The sequence below is a fragment of the Salmo salar genome, chromosome ssa10, assembly GCF_905237065.1.
Source record: "Salmo salar chromosome ssa10, Ssal_v3.1, whole genome shotgun sequence".
Taxonomy (NCBI): Eukaryota; Metazoa; Chordata; class Actinopteri; order Salmoniformes; family Salmonidae; genus Salmo; species Salmo salar.
In genome coordinates this window covers 111,324,688-111,344,211 of record NC_059451.1, presented here as the reverse complement: position 1 = coordinate 111,344,211, position 19,524 = coordinate 111,324,688, and the positions used below count along the sequence as shown (strand labels likewise).

Genomic DNA, 19,524 nt, shown 5'->3' with positions numbered 1-19,524 from the left:
AGGCCAGAGGCAAGGTACATAGGTACATGTGTTTGAGACAGAATTGGGAAAGCGGAATGGAATGTGACTGGAGCGAGATCTGTGTGGCTCATAAATGAAGGAAGGGGGTATTAGAGTCTCTGTTTATAGAGTACCACTCCTCTGTGTATAGTGATATCAGGGGACAGCTCGTAGGAGAGGAAGGACAGCTAACTGCACATTATAGCGACTACTATGAAGTTAAATTGAACGTCATACATTCCCAGATCATGGTGAGCAGTAGAAATAGTGTTGTCATTTCAGACACTATTGTCAACTTTCAGGGAGGGGTTCGTCAAAGAAGATACAACGCTTGAAGGATGCTATAGTAACAGCTGGACTGTAGCTTCAATAAGGGGATTTTAAAGTATGCGTCCTGGATAGTGTTAACTTTAGTTTTTCGTTGCATACATAATTATGCATAGCTTAACACATTATTAATACTTGTTATGTTTTGTGTTTCTTATTGCTTTTCAAGTCTTGTGCTATCACTCTCTTAGGAACCAGAAGGAGGAAATGGAGAAAGTCAAAAGCTCCATCTGAAATGTCATTATTAGTTGTCCGATGAGAGATGGAAATAAGAGTGTGCAATAGTGTGATTATAGATCAGAGGCCATAAGTCTTGGAGGTGTAAATAGACAAATCAACTGTGAATGTCAATCATGTTTTATTTTTTTTGTTCCTGTTTTATTTTTTGTTCATTTATAAGTAATTTCAAATTTTATGTGATGTTAAACAGTATGGAATTACTATTCAAATAGGAGGGACTATTGGGTTGTAATTTGAAATACACTAGAAGTGAATGTTTATATATAGGAGGAATGTATATGGTGGGGTCAATTAAGGGTGGATATGAGCCATGGGCTTGGAGAGTTACTAAGTGAGGGAAAAGGCAATCACATGGTTGCGTTCACTGACAATGGTGGATTGCTGTAGATTAGTGAGGAATGGGGGCCGAGGTCAGGTCAGGTCACATGAAGGGAGAAGGAACTGATAATTAGACACATCACTTAACTTGCTGCCTAGCAACAAAGATGTAATGTTTAGAGAAAATGAGGAGACTGCCCAAAGTGGGGTATAAATACTTGTGCTGGTGGGAACATGTCTTTGTCTGTTCAGCTGTCTGACCCATTGGGCGAATAAACTTGGTTTGAGCTTTTCCTAGTTGTCCGTTAGTTTTTACTCTGTTTTTTTTAGAACTTAACAGATGTAATTGCCAAACGCAACACCAAATGGCTGCAGGTACCTCCACCATGAAAGGAACATTGATATGAATCAGAATGCCTATTTTATCCATTTTAATCTATGGGCTAGACCAGAGGGAAAAGCATTCACCACAAGAGAAAGAGGGTGGTTGGATTTCAGGGAAAAGCAATCAACACCCAATACAACAACAACATGATGAAGCATGGTGGTATGTGTAGTGGGTGTATTTCTTACCCAGTATTGTCTTGTTTTAGGAGATATCCAAATCACCCATAGCTGAACGTTTGTTTGTGTGTGCGTGCATGCTTGCTTCCATAGGTATGTCTGTGTATTTGTGTGTGTGTGTGTGGACACCTGATTTGTGAAGCTTGCCACACCTGCTGAGTGCTATTATTTGAGCATGCTCCAGAGAGACAGATGTACTCTACATGGCCTCTTGGGAACAGGAAGCCTGCAGTCAGCAGGACGCTCCTCTTCAGGACTCCTGGAGAGTAAACACACACACACACACACACACACACACACACACACACACACACACACACACAAACACACACAAACACGTGCCAGTAATAACAACATTCACGCAACACCTCCTCTAACCACCTCTTCTCTCTGCAGACTCCGTCCTCACTGCTTCCGACATCAATCCGTGAAAATACTCACAGTATTCACACTGCCACTCTGTTTGTCACAAATAAATATTTTCCCATCTAGGTTGTGTTTAAATTGGATCTCTGGTTTATTAGCCTATTTCACCACTACCTTACTGTACACTCTGCTTTTAAAGGCTCTCCTGATCTACTGTTATAAACCATTTATTTACATTTTTTTGTAGTCTTTTGCCTCTGGTCATCTCTGGTGTAATTCACTACACTCTTTTTGTAATCTGTATACATGGTGTTATTAATTTGTTACCTATTATGTATTTATTGTGACTAGTCTATTTGTTTTTCTCCTGTTTTCTTGTCATTTCTTTTTAAAAACAGTATGCCGCAAGTAAATGAACTCTAACTCCCCCCTACAGCAGGTTCCCGTGGCAGGGCTGAGGAGGGATGCTCTTGGGGGAGTGCAGTAGTACCAGTAGGTTGCTGGAGGCTCTGTGTGGCAGGAGAAGGGTGGTGGTGTCGGCCATGAAGCTTCCCTGCTCCTTCTACTGTTCCCTCTGGTTCCTCCTGCTCCTGGGGGCCGCGTCCTTACTCCTCCTAGTCCACCTCCAGGGCCTCTCAGACATGCTCCAGCAACAGACCCCAGGTTAGTGTACTAGTCTACAGCACTTTTCAAAGAGGTGTACGCACATCCAGTAACTTGCATGATGAAGACCTTTGAGTTGAAACGTTACACAACAACACTGCAGGAGCATTCAACAGTATACTGGTATCTACGTTTTGTGTTGGTGTGGTAATTGTAGTTTTACAGATATCAGATAATGTGGGTTGTTTTGTGTTCTTTGTTGTTGTGAATGTCCAATAAATGAAAGCTTCTGGCCAGTAAGAATACAGTAGTAGTAATCATGATTGAAAAGCCATTTAAAATGTCATCAGTTTTGAGAGGACCCTTGAGACACCCAGTAGAACTGTCATCTTCAGTAAGCCTATCTGTGAGGAGATCTTTGTATTTGTTTAGAGCTGTACTATGCTGTACTATACTGCTGTGCTGTACTGTGTCTATACCCTGGTGTGAGTGGATGCTATGATCTCTGTGGCAACAGTGTCACTACTGATAACAGCTATGAACTGGGAGACAGCAGAGATTTCCAGAGCTGTTATATTCTACTTATGGTCTGATACACACAGGTGACATAAAACACAGACAGAGTGGATATGCTGTAACTCTCTGGTATTGAATTTGGCTCAGTGTTGTGCTTTGTGGCTTTGCATTTATCCTCTCATTGTTGGGATTTGGTGGAGTAATGAAGAGAATATGTTTTAAAATACGTTCTCTTTTCAATTAGGCTAAACCCGTTCTAGACGTTTTTATTGAACACTCAGCTTTTTTATTATCGAGGTTGTTGAAATGGCACACCTCGTTTGTGGAATAGAAAGAAGGAAAAAAAAGCTTGGCAGAAAAAGCTGAAAAGCAGTTCAGTGAAGAGAACATGTTTTGCAAATGGCCGAGTTAGTAAATTACATTTCACAGATCAATATAGCGGCATAGAATAAGCAACACATCAGAGGCCATGTTTAAATTGCCTCTCTTTGAGAATCATCAGTGAGAAACGCACAGTACCCTGAAATTGGTTTGTAATGCCTTTATTAGAAATTGCTTTTGAAATCCTTCACAGACAAAATACATTAAACAAATGCAGATGTTCAATAATTCTATAACCCCATGTAAGGAAATGTATGTAATTGTCAAAGTTAGAGCGCAGTGCGGTTCCAATGCCAGAGTACCGTTGTTGTTATGCTTCTGTTGTTGCCTCATGAAATACTAAAGAAACAAATCAAATTACCCAGACGTAAACAAACTTGGAGACTAAATGTGCTCGTTTGCAACTAAATGATTAGCATGCCACTAGCTGATTTACCTAACGTTAAATAATTACCACCTGTACCCCTCAGTCTGTAAATCCAGTGAGTAAATTCAGCGTCTTTCTAGCACACATAGTTGCATAGTCAAGTTTAACAGATCACCACGTCTTTAGTGTTAGTTAGAACACTTCTCAATGACCTTCGCAGACCTTCACCTTTACAGTCCTCTGCTGTCTGACTCCTGTGCAGTAAGGAAAGAGGCCAGGGAGTGTCCTACTCATTAATCACATACTGTAATCAGTCCAGTGGCAGTACAGTACGGCCTCACTCTCTCACTCACAGCTGAGTCAACTGTCAATGTGGGCTGCCCAATATCATCCCCAAAACATCTGTTTGGCTCCTGTGCCCATATGGTGAAGGTTGAGGGGAGGTGAGGGGAGGCAGAGGAGGGGGGCTAAGGGAAGGTGAGGGGAGGAAGAGGAGTGGGGGCCGAGGAGAGATAAGGGGAGGAAGTGAAGGGGGGCTAAGGGGAGGTGAGGAAGAGGAGTGGGGGCTGAGGAGAGATGAGGGGAGGAAGAGGAGGGTGGCTAAGGGGAGGTGAGGAAGTGAAGGGGGGCTAAGGGGAGGTGAGGAAGAGGAGTGGGGGCTGAGGAGAGATGAGGGGAGGAAGAGGAGGGTGGCTAAGGGGAGGTGAGGAAGTGAAGGGGGGCTAAGGGGAGGTGAGAAAGAGGAGTGGGGGCTGAGGAGAGATGAGGGGAGGAAGAGGAGGGTGGCTAAGGGGAGGTGAGGAAGAGGAGGGGTGCTAAGGGGAGGTGAGGAAGAGGAGTAGGGGCTGAGGAGAGGTGAGGGGAGATGACATTGATGAGACGGTCTAGAGAGGGATCAATACAATATTCAGCAGGTTAACTCAAACCTGAGCCTGCCTCTCCCTCAGCCTTCATCAGACACTGGCCCTCTTGAAATACCACAGCTAGTGGTTCTACACAGGTATGAGAGCAACTCCACCCTATTAATGCATACTCAAACCAACAATAATTGAGTTCATTGTCTATCTACCACTATCCTTTATTAATCTATATTGACTTCAAGGTTTGGAGCTAAAAGTATAGTTGTCTCCTCTCAATGATTGTTACAGTGTTACTCTGGTATTACACATGAATTTCTGATATTTAGGCTTAGGCTATTTGAATAGGTTATTGGACAAGCTTGGATATCCTCTAGCCCTAAACTCTAATTGATTAGCACATCATTGATTGCACTGCTCTCAGGAAGGGAAGAAAGTGCACAATGAGACTACAGAGAGTGATAATAACTCACATGCTGTTTCGGATGATTGTTCCTCTTTAATTGAATCAATGCACATCTCAATTTCAGAGATGCTTGTAAAAACAGCACTGTGCAGTATTTATAATCCAACTGGCATTTTGAAGTGCCACTATTTTCTTTTCTCTCTTTCACTCTTTCTTTTCCCTCTATTTTCTCCAAATGAGGCCTACTCAGTACTGTATTTAAAAAAACTGCAACTCACAGCACACAATTTCTGCTGCTAATTCAAAGGAATCTACTAAGCTACTGAAGTGCATCTCTTCCAAATGATCTCTTCATTTTACACGGATAGCATTTTTTTTCAGTAGCCCATCCAGAGCATATGCTATTCATTTATTTTGCTATACATCTCTGAAACACATTGCCAGGTTTTATATATTTTTCGTTGTCTTATGAGAAACTACCTCGGGTAGCTAACTGGTAGTTAACTTATCAATGGCCCTGAAAAAGTTGTGACAGGCTCTTGTTCAGAACTTGGGGCTTTTCAAACAGAAGGTGTGAACAGTGGGTATGGCTGCATTCAGCTGAGGTGAGCCCGAGACAGTAAAGTACGTTATTAAATCACATCAAAGCTTTCCTGGCTTCTTTTTTTCTTTCTTTCTCCCTCTCCCTCCACATCTCCCTCCCCATCTCACTCTCTCCCTGCACATCTCTCTGTCCATTTCTCTCTCTCTCTCTCTCTCCCTCCCTCTATTCTCTCTGTGCGACAAATTGAATTCTCTCCCTGAAGTGACCTAATGCAATTTGAAAGTTTAACTATGGGTGTGTGAGACGTGTGATGTGTGTCCTATTTGAGTCAAAACAAAAACATGTCACAGCAAGCTAAACCCTAATTTGAAAGGCAAGATTTAATTAATGTTCACCGGGGGTGGTCCAACAGCAGCCTACCCAATACATTTTCATTGGCAGCCACCCTGCTCTTCAAGATAAGAACATTGAAATGCATATTTATTCTAGTCTGTTTGAATATCTTTAGTGACATTCCCATTATTTTTCTTTTGCCATTGTTATGCCGTTCTCGGGATAAGCCGTGGGTTTACGTCCAGGGTATCAATTGTCAATTCTGCTGCTGTGTCTTGAGCAAATGCAAACTCTCTCACATTGACAAGACATGTGAGCGTTTCTATGCCTGTCCGCCTGTTAGAAAATGTCTCCGTAACAATACGTTGAGAATAAACTCAGTTTTGCTTAGAACTAAACCCACCTCAATCCAGGGATTTGTGAGCCCACACAATGGTGGTAGTCTTTTCAATCCACACAGTTCAAGATTGAGGCTAATGGTTGCTTGGCAGTAACAATTCCACACAGGGATTCAAAAGGGTTATTCGGCTGCCTACAGACTTTATCTCCCTGCTTGGCCACCTCCCCCAGATGACCATTCCGCTACCCAAGAAAAGCAAAGCACCCTTTACAGGCTCAAACAGCTGGCCTGTCACCAACCCTTATTAAACGTTTGGAAAAAGGTGTGTTTGACAAAGTACAATGCTATTTCACAGTAAACAAATTAACAGATATTCAGCACGCATATAGAGAAGGGCATTCAACATGTCCGGCACTTACACAAATGACTGATGATTGGCTGAGAGAAACTGATAATATTAAGATTGGTTCACTTGCCTCATGAGGTTATGCCAAAACAAAGTGTGTATAGTAGGACACTTAGTTTTTTCCATACTGTGTCATGACCTGTCTTTGCAAGGAGACCTCATTAAAAGAAATGGACAAACAGACAGTGAGGGAGCGTTGTATGGAATGGGCCTGTTGCACCAGGTTAGCAAGGTCACGACTCGGTGTGCTGCCTCTCTGGAGGCACCGTAGGGAGGACACTCAACAGCCCTGGGGAACACAGACAGCAGTGACTTACTGCCTGCCTGGCTACTGTGACTAGTGGCTGTACACTCTTAGAATAAAAGCTGCTATCTAGAACCTAAAAGGGTTCTTTGGCTGTCCCCATAGGAAAACCCTTTGAAGAACCCTTTGGTTCCAATTAGAACTGTTTTTGTAAAACCAAAAAGGGTTTTACCTGGAACCAAAAACTGTTTTACCTGGAACCAAAAAGGGTTCTCCTATGGCAGGGTTCCCCAACTGGCGATGATTTTAGTTGTTATTTTTATACAGTTGAAGTCGGAAGTTTACATAAACTAGTTTTAATGACTCCAACCTAAGTGTTTCAAACACTACACAAATTTCTTGTTAATAATCTATAGTTTTGGCAAGTCGGTTAGGACATCTAATTTTTCCAACAATTGTTTACAGATAGATTATTTCACTTATAATTCACTGTATCACAATTCCAGTGGGTCATAAGTTTACATACACTAAGTTGACTGTGTCTTTAAACAGATTTGAAAATTCCCGAAAATGATGTCATGGCTTTAGAAGCTTCTGATAGGCAAATTGACATCATTTGAGTCAATTGGAGGTCTACCTGTGGATGTATTTCAAGGCCTACCTTTAAACTCAGTGCCTCTTTGCTTGACATTATTTTAAGAATGTGAAATGTCAGAATAATAGTAGGGAGAATGATTTGTTTCAGCTTTTATTTCTTTCATCACATTCCCAGTGGGTCAGAAGTTTACATACACTCAATTAGTATTTGGTAGCATTGCCTTTAAATTGTTTAACTTGTGTCAAACGTTTCGGGTAGCCTTCCACAAGCTTCCCACAATAAATTGGGTGAATTTTGGCCCATTCCTCCTGACAGAGCTGGTGTAACTGAATCAGGTTTGTTGGCCTCCTCGCTCACACACACTTTTTCAGTTCTGCCCACAAATTTTCTATGGAATTGAGGTCAGGGCTATGTGATGGCCACTCCGATACCTTGACTTTGTTGTCCTTAAGCCATTTTGCCACGACTTTGGAAGTATGCTTGGGGTCATTGTCCATTTGGAAGACCCATTTGCGACCAAGCTTTAACTTCCTGACTGATGTCTTGAGATGTTGCTTCAATATATCCACATAATTTTCCATCCTCATAATGCCATCTATTTAGTTAAGTGCACCAGTCCCTCCTGCAACAAAGCACTCCCACAACATGATGCTGCCACCCCCGTGCTTCACGGTTAGGATAGTGTTCTTCAGCTTGCAAGCCTCCCCCTTTTTTCCTCCAAACATAACGATGGTCATTATGCCCAAACAATTCTAGTTTTGTTTCATCAGACCAGGGGACATTTCTCCAAAAAGTACAATCTTTGTCCCCATGGGCAGTTGCAAACCGTAGTCTGGCTTTTTATGGCGGTTATGGAGCAGTGGCTTCTTGGAGCGGACTTTCAGGTTATGTCGATATAGGACTCCTTTTACTGTGGATATAGATACTTTTGTGCCTGTTTCCTCTAGCATTTTCACAAGGTCCTTTGCTGTTGATTTGCACTTTTCGCACCAAAGTACGTTCATCTCTAGGAGACAGAACGTGTCTCCTTCCTGAGCGGTATGATGGCTGTGTGGTCCCATGGTGTTTATACTTGCGCACTATTGTTTGTACATATGAACGTGGTACCTTCAGGCGTTTGGAAATTGCTCCCAAGGATGAACCAGACTTGTGGAGGTATACATTTGTTTTCTGAGGTCTTGGCTGATTTCATTTGATTTCCCCATGATGTCAAGCAAAGAGGCACTGAGTTTGAAGGTAGGCCTTGAAGGTAGGCCTTGAAATACATTCACAGGTAGACCTCCAATTGACTCAAATGATGTCAATTTGCCTGTCAGAAGCTTCTAAAGCCATGACATAATTTTCCGGAATTTTCCAAGCTGTTTAAAGGCACAGTCAACTTAGTGTATGTAAACTTCTGACCACTGGAATTGTGATACAGTGAATTATAAGTGAAATAATCTGTCTGTTAACAATTGTTCAACCGATGAGCAGCAGGTGTTTCTAATTAGGGTTGCCACTCATCTGCCAATCAGGGATGTGGCTTTTCTGGTCTACCTGTATAGAAATTAGTCACAAAGAAATACAGAATTATACGGTATGGGAGTGGGCACGACGGGCAACTCACGAATCAACCGCCAAGGCGTCCGCTCACCTGAACTGGGGGGCCCTGCCTTGATTCGGTAACTGATTAACATTTTTTTTTAAATAAACTGCATACTAAATAAATGTGACTGGTCAATTGTGTGAGTCAGGGGCTGGGCCAAAGCCCGTGGGGGGCCCAAGATGCAAAACAAATTACATTTGAAATATTGTAATTTTTGTATTATTATAATTTTTATCCAACCACGGAGCCCGCTCTCAATGTTCAAAATACACCAGAGAGCATAAATAAGTCACAGAGGATCAATAGATTATAAAAAATAACTGGATAAAGTTTTATCACAAGCACAGACAAGTATCTGCCAAAATGAAGGAAACACCAACATAAAGTGTCTTAAAAGGGTGCTCGGCCACCACGAGCTGCCAGAACAGCTTCCTTGATATAGATTCTACAAGTGGACCTAAACCATGCCAGGAAAATGCACCCCATACTGTAAGGTTCTGCTTTTCTTTTCTTTTCTTAGTCAACCTTGTGTTCTTTTTATTTGTGTTCTTGAACGTAGCCCTGTTTCTTTGTGTTCTGTAACGTAGCCCTGTCTTTCATTTTTGTTCATTGATTTCACCTGTGTTCGTTTCTCACCTGGTCTCATCAGCTCCCTATTTAGTTCAGTTCTTTCTGTTTGTATGGTTGTGAGGTATTGTTTGTTTTTGACTACCTACCTGTGTTTGGCCATTGCCTGTGACCATGATTCCTGCCTTCTGCGAAGGCTTAATAGACATCTGCCGCGCTCTGCGCATGGACCTACACCTTTTCTCCCTGAGTATACATTACAGAATACCTCACCAAAAAAACAGAATGGATTCAGCGGAGCTACAGCGGCGCCTAACCCAGCAAGAGGAGCGTATGGAGGAAATTTGCCATCTTCTCCGCCAGCCTATCCCTACTCCTCCGATGCCAGGTATCGTAACCCATAGCCCTCCTTCGTTCATACCCATGCCTGGAAAATATGACGGTTCACCTGGGAATTGTCAGGGATTTCTGATGCAATGCAGCAAATACAGTGAGCACAACCCCACTAACTTCGCCACCGACGATAACAGGGTGGATTTTGTTGTCTCTACTCACAGGCAAAGCCCTGGATTGGGGCACCGCTATATGGACTGCCAACAGTACAGAACTCAGATCCGAGACCCATTTCCACAACCTCTTCAAAGTGGTATTCGATCACTCTCCTTCCGGTCGTCCTAGAGGAGACCTCCTCATAGAACTTCAACAAGGATGCAATTCAACTGCCAAGTATGCTCTCGAGTTCCGCACCATGGCTACAGGGAGTGGATGGAGTGCGGCTGCTTTACTTACCGTCTACTGACGAGGGCTCAACAGGGAACTTCAGGTGGAGCTGACCTGTAGAGGTGACCTTCAGGATTTAAATCAATACATTCTTATGGCCATCTCCATCGACCACCTCATCGCCGACCGCCGAAGAACTCTGCCACCCAGGAACCTGACACCTTCTCTTTTCATGATTCCGTCATCCTGTCCAAGTCTTCCAGAGCCCATGCATTTGGGGCATGCTCCTCTCCCGTGTATCGAACGTCAAAAGCGGATCCAAGAAGGGCTCTGCCTATACTGTGGCGGGAAAGATCATCTACTCAGCCATTGCCCTGTCCCCCCCCACGGAGAGATAAGGATCCCCCCGCTGCCATGCAGGTAGGTGTGGCCTTATTTCTATATATCTCCCAGAATCAATTCTCTATCCCAGTATTGATAACCGTGAAGTGGGTTACCAAGTACGTAGAAGGCTTGCTAGATTCGTGAACAGCAGGTCATTTTATAAGATCACCAGCTAGTACAAGAGTTTGACATTGATCTAACACCTGTCACCCCTCCCTTAAGGATTAACACCCTGGACGGGCAGCCATTGGGCACGGGCTTCATCACGCACCTGACACAGAGCGTCATCCTCCAGATTGGAGTCTTTCACACCAAAACCATTCAACTCATGGAACTCTCATCCCCAAACAGCCACTCATCCTCGGACACCCCTGGCTTTGTCATCATGACCCTGCCATCTCGTGGAAACAAGGTGAACTACTGTCCTGGTCTTCTACCTGCTTCTCCAGTTGTCTCAGCCTACCCTGCAGAGCCACCACCATTGAGGACTCTGTCTCTGCAGGTCCACCCACCATACCACCTGAATACACCCAGTACAGCAATGTCTTCAGCAAAACCAAGGCCTCCACTCTGCCACCACGTCGCCCAGGAGACTGTGCTATTGACTTACTCCCTGGAATGTCCCCACTATCTATCCTGGAAAATGAGGCAATGGAGAACTACATTGATGAATCACTCAAACGGTTTCATTATTTTTCCCCGCTGCGTCTAGCTTCTTCTTCGTTGGAAAAAAAGGACAGTGGTGGTTGTCCATGTATTGATTATCGTTCCCTGAATGACATCACGGTCAAGAACTGTTTCCCTCTGATCCAGTGACCCTTGAACAAGTGGGCCGCACCAACAACTATACTAAACTCGACCTGCAGAGTGCATATAACCTTGTCTGCATACGTGAAGGCGACAAATGGAAGATGGCCTTTATCACCACTCGAGGGCACTACGAATACCTGATGATGCCTTACGAGCGTCCCCCTGCCGTCTTCCAATCCCTTATGAATGAGGTTTTCCAGGATATGATCAACCGCTTTCTCATCGTCTACATTGACAAGATCCTGATTTACTCCCTGAATGAACACATACAGCACGTGCAAAAGGTTCTTCAATGGCTCCTTGACATAATCTTTATGTGAAGACTGAAAAGAGCACCTTCCATGTACCCTTGGTAAACTTCCTCGGTTTTGTACTGACACCTGGAGGGGTCAGCATGGATGAGAACAAAGTCACCACCGAGTAACTGGCCCAAACCCACCACCGTTAAGGAACTCCAACGTTTCAATGGGTTCTCCAACTACTATCGCCGGTTCATTCAGAACTTTAGTTCTACTGTCGCCCCCCTCACTGCCCTTACCAGCCAATAGACTTCAATGGACTGATACCGTCCTGACTGTGTTCCACAACTTGAAATGCCTCTTCACCTCAGCTCCTGTCCTTCGCCAACCTGATCAGACCCTTCCTTTCACCCTAGAGTTGGATGCCTCCAAAGTAGGAGTAGAAGCCATACTCTCTCAGCGGTTGGGAACACCTCCCAAATCACATCCCTGTGCCTTCTTCTCCAGGAAGTTATCCCCCGCTGAGAGGAATTACGATGTGGGGCACAGAACTCCTTGCCATCAAGCTGGCCCTCGAGGAGTGGCGCCACTGGTTGGAGGGCGCATAACATCCCTTTCTTGCCCTAACAGATCATCGTAATCTGGAATATATCAGAGGGGCCAAGAGGTTAAACTCCAGACAAGCCCGCTGGGCTCTTCACACGCTTCCATTTTCATGTTACTTACATCCCTGGAAAGAAAAACGTAAAAGCTGATGCTCTCTCCCGCCAGTTTGACCTTCTGACCAGTAACTCAGACCCTACACCCATCCTTACTCTTGCATTATGGGACCAGTACACTGGGAGGTTCACTCGGCCATACAAGAAGCCCAAACCTCAGACCCGGCTCCTCCTGAGACACCAGCTGGGAAGAGTTACATACCAGCAGCTGTTAGACCCCAACTGATGCAATGGTGTCACACGTCCTTGGGGTCAGGATATCTGGGCATTGCATGAACCACCGAAGTTCTGGTGGTCCTCACTAGCATCTGACGTAAGGGATTACATACTCTACTGTCCAGTCTGCGCCCAAACCAAGAGCCCTTGTCATCTACCTTCGGGAAGCTTCAGCCTTTGCCAAACCCTCACAGACCCTGGTCCCACATAGCCGTTGACTTCATCACAGACCTTCCTGAATCCTCGTAACACCACTATCCTTGTCATAGTAGGCCGTTTTTCAAAAATGTCTGGTTCCTCTTTCTCATCTACCTAATGCATGGAATTGGCGGAGAGTATGTTCCAGCAGGTTTTCCGAATGTATGGGATTCCTACTAACACCTACTAATTCAAGGATTTTTCTTTATTTTTACTATTTTCTACATTGTAGAATAATAGTGAGACATAAAAACTATGAAATGACACATATGGAATCATGTAGTAACCAAAAAAGTGTTAAACAAATCCAAATAGATTTTAGATTCTTCAAAGTAGTCACCCTTTACCTTGACAGCTTTGCACACTCTTGGCATTCTCTCAACGAGCTTCATGAGGTAGTCACCTGGAATGCATTTCAATTAACAGGTGTGCTTGTTAAGTTAATTTGTGGAATTTCTTTCCTTCTTAATGCATTTGTTTAACACTTTTTTTGCTTTGTTTACTGCATGATTCCATATGTGTTATTTCATAGTTTTCATGTCTTCACTATTATTCTGAAATGTAGACAATAGTAAAAATGAAGAAACCCTGGAATGAATAGGTGTGTCCAGACCTTTGACTGTTACTGTATGTCATATCAAAATATGGGTAATCACAAACTTTTTATTTTTTAATGAACTTAGTTTCAAGTAGACTGGGTCATGGTTGTGTTGACAACTCAGTCTGGGTGGGAGATTATACAATTCCTTCAACATTTTTTCACATCAGTCATTAATTCAATCATTTAGACATTCAGAAAATCTCCAGGCCAGACTGGAAGAGTTGGCATGGTTTACATCAAAATGTCAGTTTGATGTCTCGGTTGACATGCTGCTCTATTCTAGTCTAGGGAAAGATGCATATACATGTTACTTCCCTTATGCTGCTTTTCTTCCAGACAAGTTTGATCATGACATCTGATCCAGACTACTTATTAGCGACACAGCGTTAACAGCAATGTCTGGGACAAGCCACCCACAGAGAGAGAATAGAACATCAGGATGTCAGTAGGCAAATGGTCTCCACCGCTCCCCTCCCCCTTTTTAACTACATGAAATACAAGGGAGAATGGCAGTTGCACAAAGAGAAAGGAGAGGTGACAATAAAATGTCCCAAACATAGTTACACTGAACAGCAATGACAGAGAAAGTGATGTTTTTATTAACACTCCCTATCTGTTTTGCAGAAGAGACACAGATCACAGAACTAAATCATATTCCCAGCTCACATAGGTGCAACACTTAACTTCTACTTAAATCACATTTTTACTTAGTCATCCATTGACATCGATGGGAGACTAATGGTGTTTTCACACTTGTTCCCTTTCAGACAATTTTTGTGACCTCAGAACTCGGGTTTGCTTAATTTTTTTGTGTAGTGTGAACACTCCAAAAGAACTCAGGCCCTCAAAAGAGCCCCCAAAGTGATGCGAACTGAGACCATTTTGAGAGGTGGTCTGAGTTCGGTTTGCTTGAATTCCGCGGTCAGGTTCCCTTTAAGGCGATGTGAACGCAAAGCTCCCCGGGTTCGCTTGTCATTATTCCCGCACCACACACACACACACACACACAAGAGACTACTGCAACACTGTTTCCCCTGCCATAACCCCTCACACTAGACCACTGACATAACCCCTCACACTAGACTACTGCTACACTGTTTCCCCTGACATAACCCCTCACACTAGACTACTGCTACACTGTTTCCCCTGACATAACCCCTCACACTAGACTACTGCTACACTGTTTCCCCTGCCATAACCCCTCACACTAGACCACTGCAACACCGTTTCCCCTGACATAACCCCTCACACTAGACCACTGACATAACCCCTCACACTAGACTACTGCAACACTGTTTCCCCTGACATAACCCCTCACACTAGACTACTGCAACACTGTTTCCCCTGACATAACCCCTCACACTAGACTACTGACATAACCCCTCACACTAGACTACTGCAACACCGTTTCCCCTGCTATAACCCCTCACACTAGACTACTGCTACACTGTTTCCCCTGACATAACCCCTCACACTAGACTACTGCCATAACCCCTCACACTAGACTACTGCAACACTGTTTCCCCTGACATAACCCCTCACACTAGACTACTGACATAACCCCTCACACTAGAATACTGCAATACTGTTTCCCCTGACATAACCCCTCACACTAGACTACTGCCATAACCCCTCACACTAGACTACTGCAACACTGTTTCCCCTGACATAACCCCTCACACTAGACTACTGACAACCCCTCACACTAGACTACTGCAATACTGTTTCCCCTGACATAACCCCTCACACTAGACTACTGCCATAAACCCTCACACTAGACTACTGCCATAAACCCTCACACTAGACTACTGCTACACTGTTTCCCCTGACATAACCCCTCACACTAGACTACTGCCATAACCCCACACTAGACTACTGCCATAACCCCTCACACTAGACCACTGCAACACTGTTTCCCCTGACATAAACCCTCACACTAGACTACTGCCATAAACCCTCACACTAGACTACTGCCATAAACCCTCACACTAGACTACTGCTACACTGTTTCCCCTGACATAACCCCTCACACTAGACTACTGCCATAACCCCACACTAGACTACTGCCATAACCCCTCACACTAGACCACTGCAACACTGTTTCCCCTGACATAACCCCTCACACTAGACTACTGACATAACCCCTCACACTAGACTACTGCAACACTGTTTCCCCTGCCATAATCCCTCACACTAGACTACTGCAACACTGTTTCCCCTGCCATAATCCCTCACACTAGACTACTGCTACACTGTTTCCCCTGACATAAACCCTCACACTAGACTACTGCCATAACCCCTCACACTAGACTACTGCAACACTGTTTCCCCTGACATAAACCCTCACACTAGACTACTGCAACACCGTTTCCCCTGACATAACCCCTCACACTAGACTACTGCTACACTGTTTCCCCTGCCATAACCCCTCACACTAGACCACTGACATAACCCCTCACACTAGACTACTGACATAACCCCTCACACTAGACTACTGCAACACTGTTTCCCCTGACATAACCCCTCACACTAGACTACTGCAACACTGTTTCCCCTGACATAACCCCTCACACTAGACTACTGCAACACTGTTTCCCCTGACATAACCCCTCACACTAGACTACTACAACACTGTTTCCCCTGACATAACCCCTCACACTAGACTACTGACATAACCCCTCACACTAGACTACTGACATAACCCCTCACACTAGACTACTGCAACACTGTTTCCCCTGACATAACCCCTCACACTAGACTACTGACATAACCCCTCACACTAGACTACTGCAACACTGTTTCCCCTGACATAAACCCTCACACTAGACTACTGCAACACCGTTTCCCCTGACATAACCCCTCACACTAGACTACTGCTACACTGTTTCCCCTGCCATAACCCCTCACACTAGACCACTGCAACACCGTTTCCCCTGCCATAACCCCTCACACTAGACTACTGCTACACTGTTTCCCCTGCCATAACCCCTCACACTAGACCACTGCAACACCGTTTCCCCTGACATAACCCCTCACACTAGACTACTGCCATAACCCCTCACACTAGACTACTGCTACACTGTTTCCCCTGCCATAACCCCTCACACTAGACCACTGCAACACTGTTTCCCCTGACATAAACCCTCACACTAGACTACTGCCATAACCCCTCACACTAGACTACTGCAACACTGTTTCCCCTGACATAACCCCTCACACTAGACTACTGCCATAACCCCACACTAGACTACTGCCATAACCCCTCACACTAGACTACTGCAACACTGTTTCCCCTGACATAACCCCTCACACTAGACTACTGTCATAACCCCTCACACTAGACTACTGCTACACTGTTTCCCCTGACATAAACCCTCACACTAGACTACTGACTTAACCCTTCACACTAGACTACTGCAACACTGTTTCCCCTGCCATAACCCCTCACACTAGACTACTGCCATAACCCCTCACACTAGACTACTGCCATAACCCCTCACACTAGACTACTGCAACACTGTTTCCCCTGACATAACCCCTCACACTAGACCACTGCAACACTGTTTCCCCTGACATAACCCCTCACACTAGACTACTGCATTACTCCTCACACTAGACTACTGCCATAACCCCTCACACTAGACTACTGCCATAACCCCTCACACTAGACTACTGCAACACTGTTTCCCCTGCCATAACCCCTCACACTAGACTACTGCAACACTGTTTCCCCTGCCATAACCCCTCACACTAGACTACTGACATAAACCCTCACACTAGACCACTGCAACACCGTTTCCCCTGCCATAACCCCTCACACTAGACTACTGCAACACTGTTTCCCCTGCCATAACCCCTCACACTAGACTACTGACATAAACCCTCACACTAGACCACTGCAACACCGTTTCCCCTGCCATAACCCCTCACACTAGACCACTGCAACACCGTTTCCCCTGCCATAACCCCTCACACTAGACTACTGCTACACTGTTTCCCCTGCCATAACCCCTCACACTAGACCACTGCAACACCGTTTCCCCTGACATAACCCCTCACACTAGACCACTGACATAACCCCTCACACTAGACTACTGCAACACTGTTTCCCCTGACATAAACCCTCACACTAGACTACTGCCATAACCCCTCACACTAGACTACTGCAACACTGTTTCCCCTGACATAAACCCTCACACTAGACTACTGCCATAACCCCTCACACTAGACTACTGCAACACTGTTTCCCCTGACATAAACCCTCACACTAGACTACTACAACACTGTTTCCCCTGCCATAACCCCTCACACTAGACCACTGCAACACTGTTTCCCCTGACATAAACCCTCACACTAGACTACTGCCATAACCCCTCACACTAGACTACTACAACACTGTTTCCCCTGACATAACCCCTCACACTAGACTACTGCTACACTGTTTCCCCTGACATAACCCCTCACACTAGACTACTGCAACACTGTTTCCCCTGACATAACCCCTCACACTAGACTACTGCCATAACCCCTCACACTAGACTACTGCCATAACCCCTCACACTAGACTACTGCAACACTGTTTCCCCTGACATAACCCCTCACACTAGACTACTGACATAACCCCTCACACTAGACTACTGCAACACCGTTTCCCCTGCCATAACCCCTCACACTAGACTACTGCAACACTGTTTCCCCTGCCATAACCCCTCACACTAGACTACTGCCATAACCCCTCACACTAGACCACTGCAACACTGTTTCCCCTGACATAACCCCTCACACTAGACTACTGCCATAACCCCTCACACTAGACTACTGCAACACTGTTTCCCCTGACATAACCCCTCACACTAGACTACTGCCATAACCCCTCACACTAGACTACTGCTACACTGTTTCCCCTGACATAACCCCTCACACTAGACTACTGACATAACCCCTCACACTAGACCACTGCAACAGTGTTTCCCCTGACATAACCCCTCACACTAGACTACTGCCATAACCCCTCACACTAGACTACTGCAACACCGTTTCCCCTGCCATAACCCCTCACACTAGACTACTGCAACACTGTTTCCCCTGCCATAACCCCTCACACTAGACTACTGCCATAACCCCTCACACTAGACTACTGCAACACTGTTTCCCCTGACATAACCCCTCACTAGACTACTGACATGACCACTGCAACACTGTTTCCCCTGACATAACCCCTCACACTAGACTACTGCCATAACCCCTCACACTAGACCACTGCAACACTGTTTCCCCTGACATAACCCCTCACACTAGACTACTGCCATAACCCCTCACACTAGACTACTGCTACACTGTTTCCCCTGACATAACCCCTCACAGTAGACTACTGACATAACCCATCACACTAGACTACTGCAACACCGTTTCCCCTGCCATAAACCCTCACACTAGACTACTGCTACACCGTTTCCCCTGCCATAAACCCTCACATTGGTGCCACAAGAGATGATGTGCAGGTTCGTGGGAAAAAAATGGTGCTGTTTTTGGATATTGATTAGTGATTGTCAAGGATGCACAGAAATAACATAATGTGTGGTTTTTAGTTCAGATTATTTCAATCAAATTTATTTATAAAGCCCTTCTTACATCAGCTGATGTCACAAAGTGCTGTACAGAAACCCAGCCTAAAACCACAAACAGCAAGCAATGCAGGTGTAGAAGCACGGTGGAAAAACTCCCTAGAAAGGCCAGAACCTAGGAAGAAACCTAGAGAGAAACCAGGCTATGAGGGGTGGACAATCCTCTTCTGGCTGTGCCGGGTGGAGATTATAACAGAACATGTTCAAATGTTCATAGATGACCAGCAGGGTCAAATAATAATAATCACAGTGGTTGTCGAGGGTGCAACAGGTCAGCACCTCAGGAGTAAATGTCAGTTGGCTTTTCATAGCCGGTCATTCAGAGTATCTCTACTGTTCCTGCTGTCTTTAGAGTTGAAAACAGCAGGTCTGGGACAGGTAGCACGTCCGGTGAACAGGTCAGGGTTCCATAGCCGCAGGCAGAACAGTTGAAACTGGAGCAGCAGCACGG

At 44.9% G+C, this 19,524-nt stretch overlaps 1 protein-coding gene across 1 annotated transcript in view; it reads left to right on the top strand.

Annotated features, from left to right (window-relative positions):
• Positions 1–19,524, top strand: part of LOC106561536 (carbohydrate sulfotransferase 8) — a 122,328-nt gene that overhangs the window by 25,426 nt on the left and 77,378 nt on the right. Inside the window, exon 2 of the mRNA XM_014125604.2 lies at positions 2,252–2,478. Coding sequence (XP_013981079.1) covers positions 2,280–2,478 — 199 coding nt within the window. The 5' untranslated portion in view covers positions 2,252–2,279. The remainder of the gene's footprint in view (positions 1–2,251; positions 2,479–19,524) is intronic.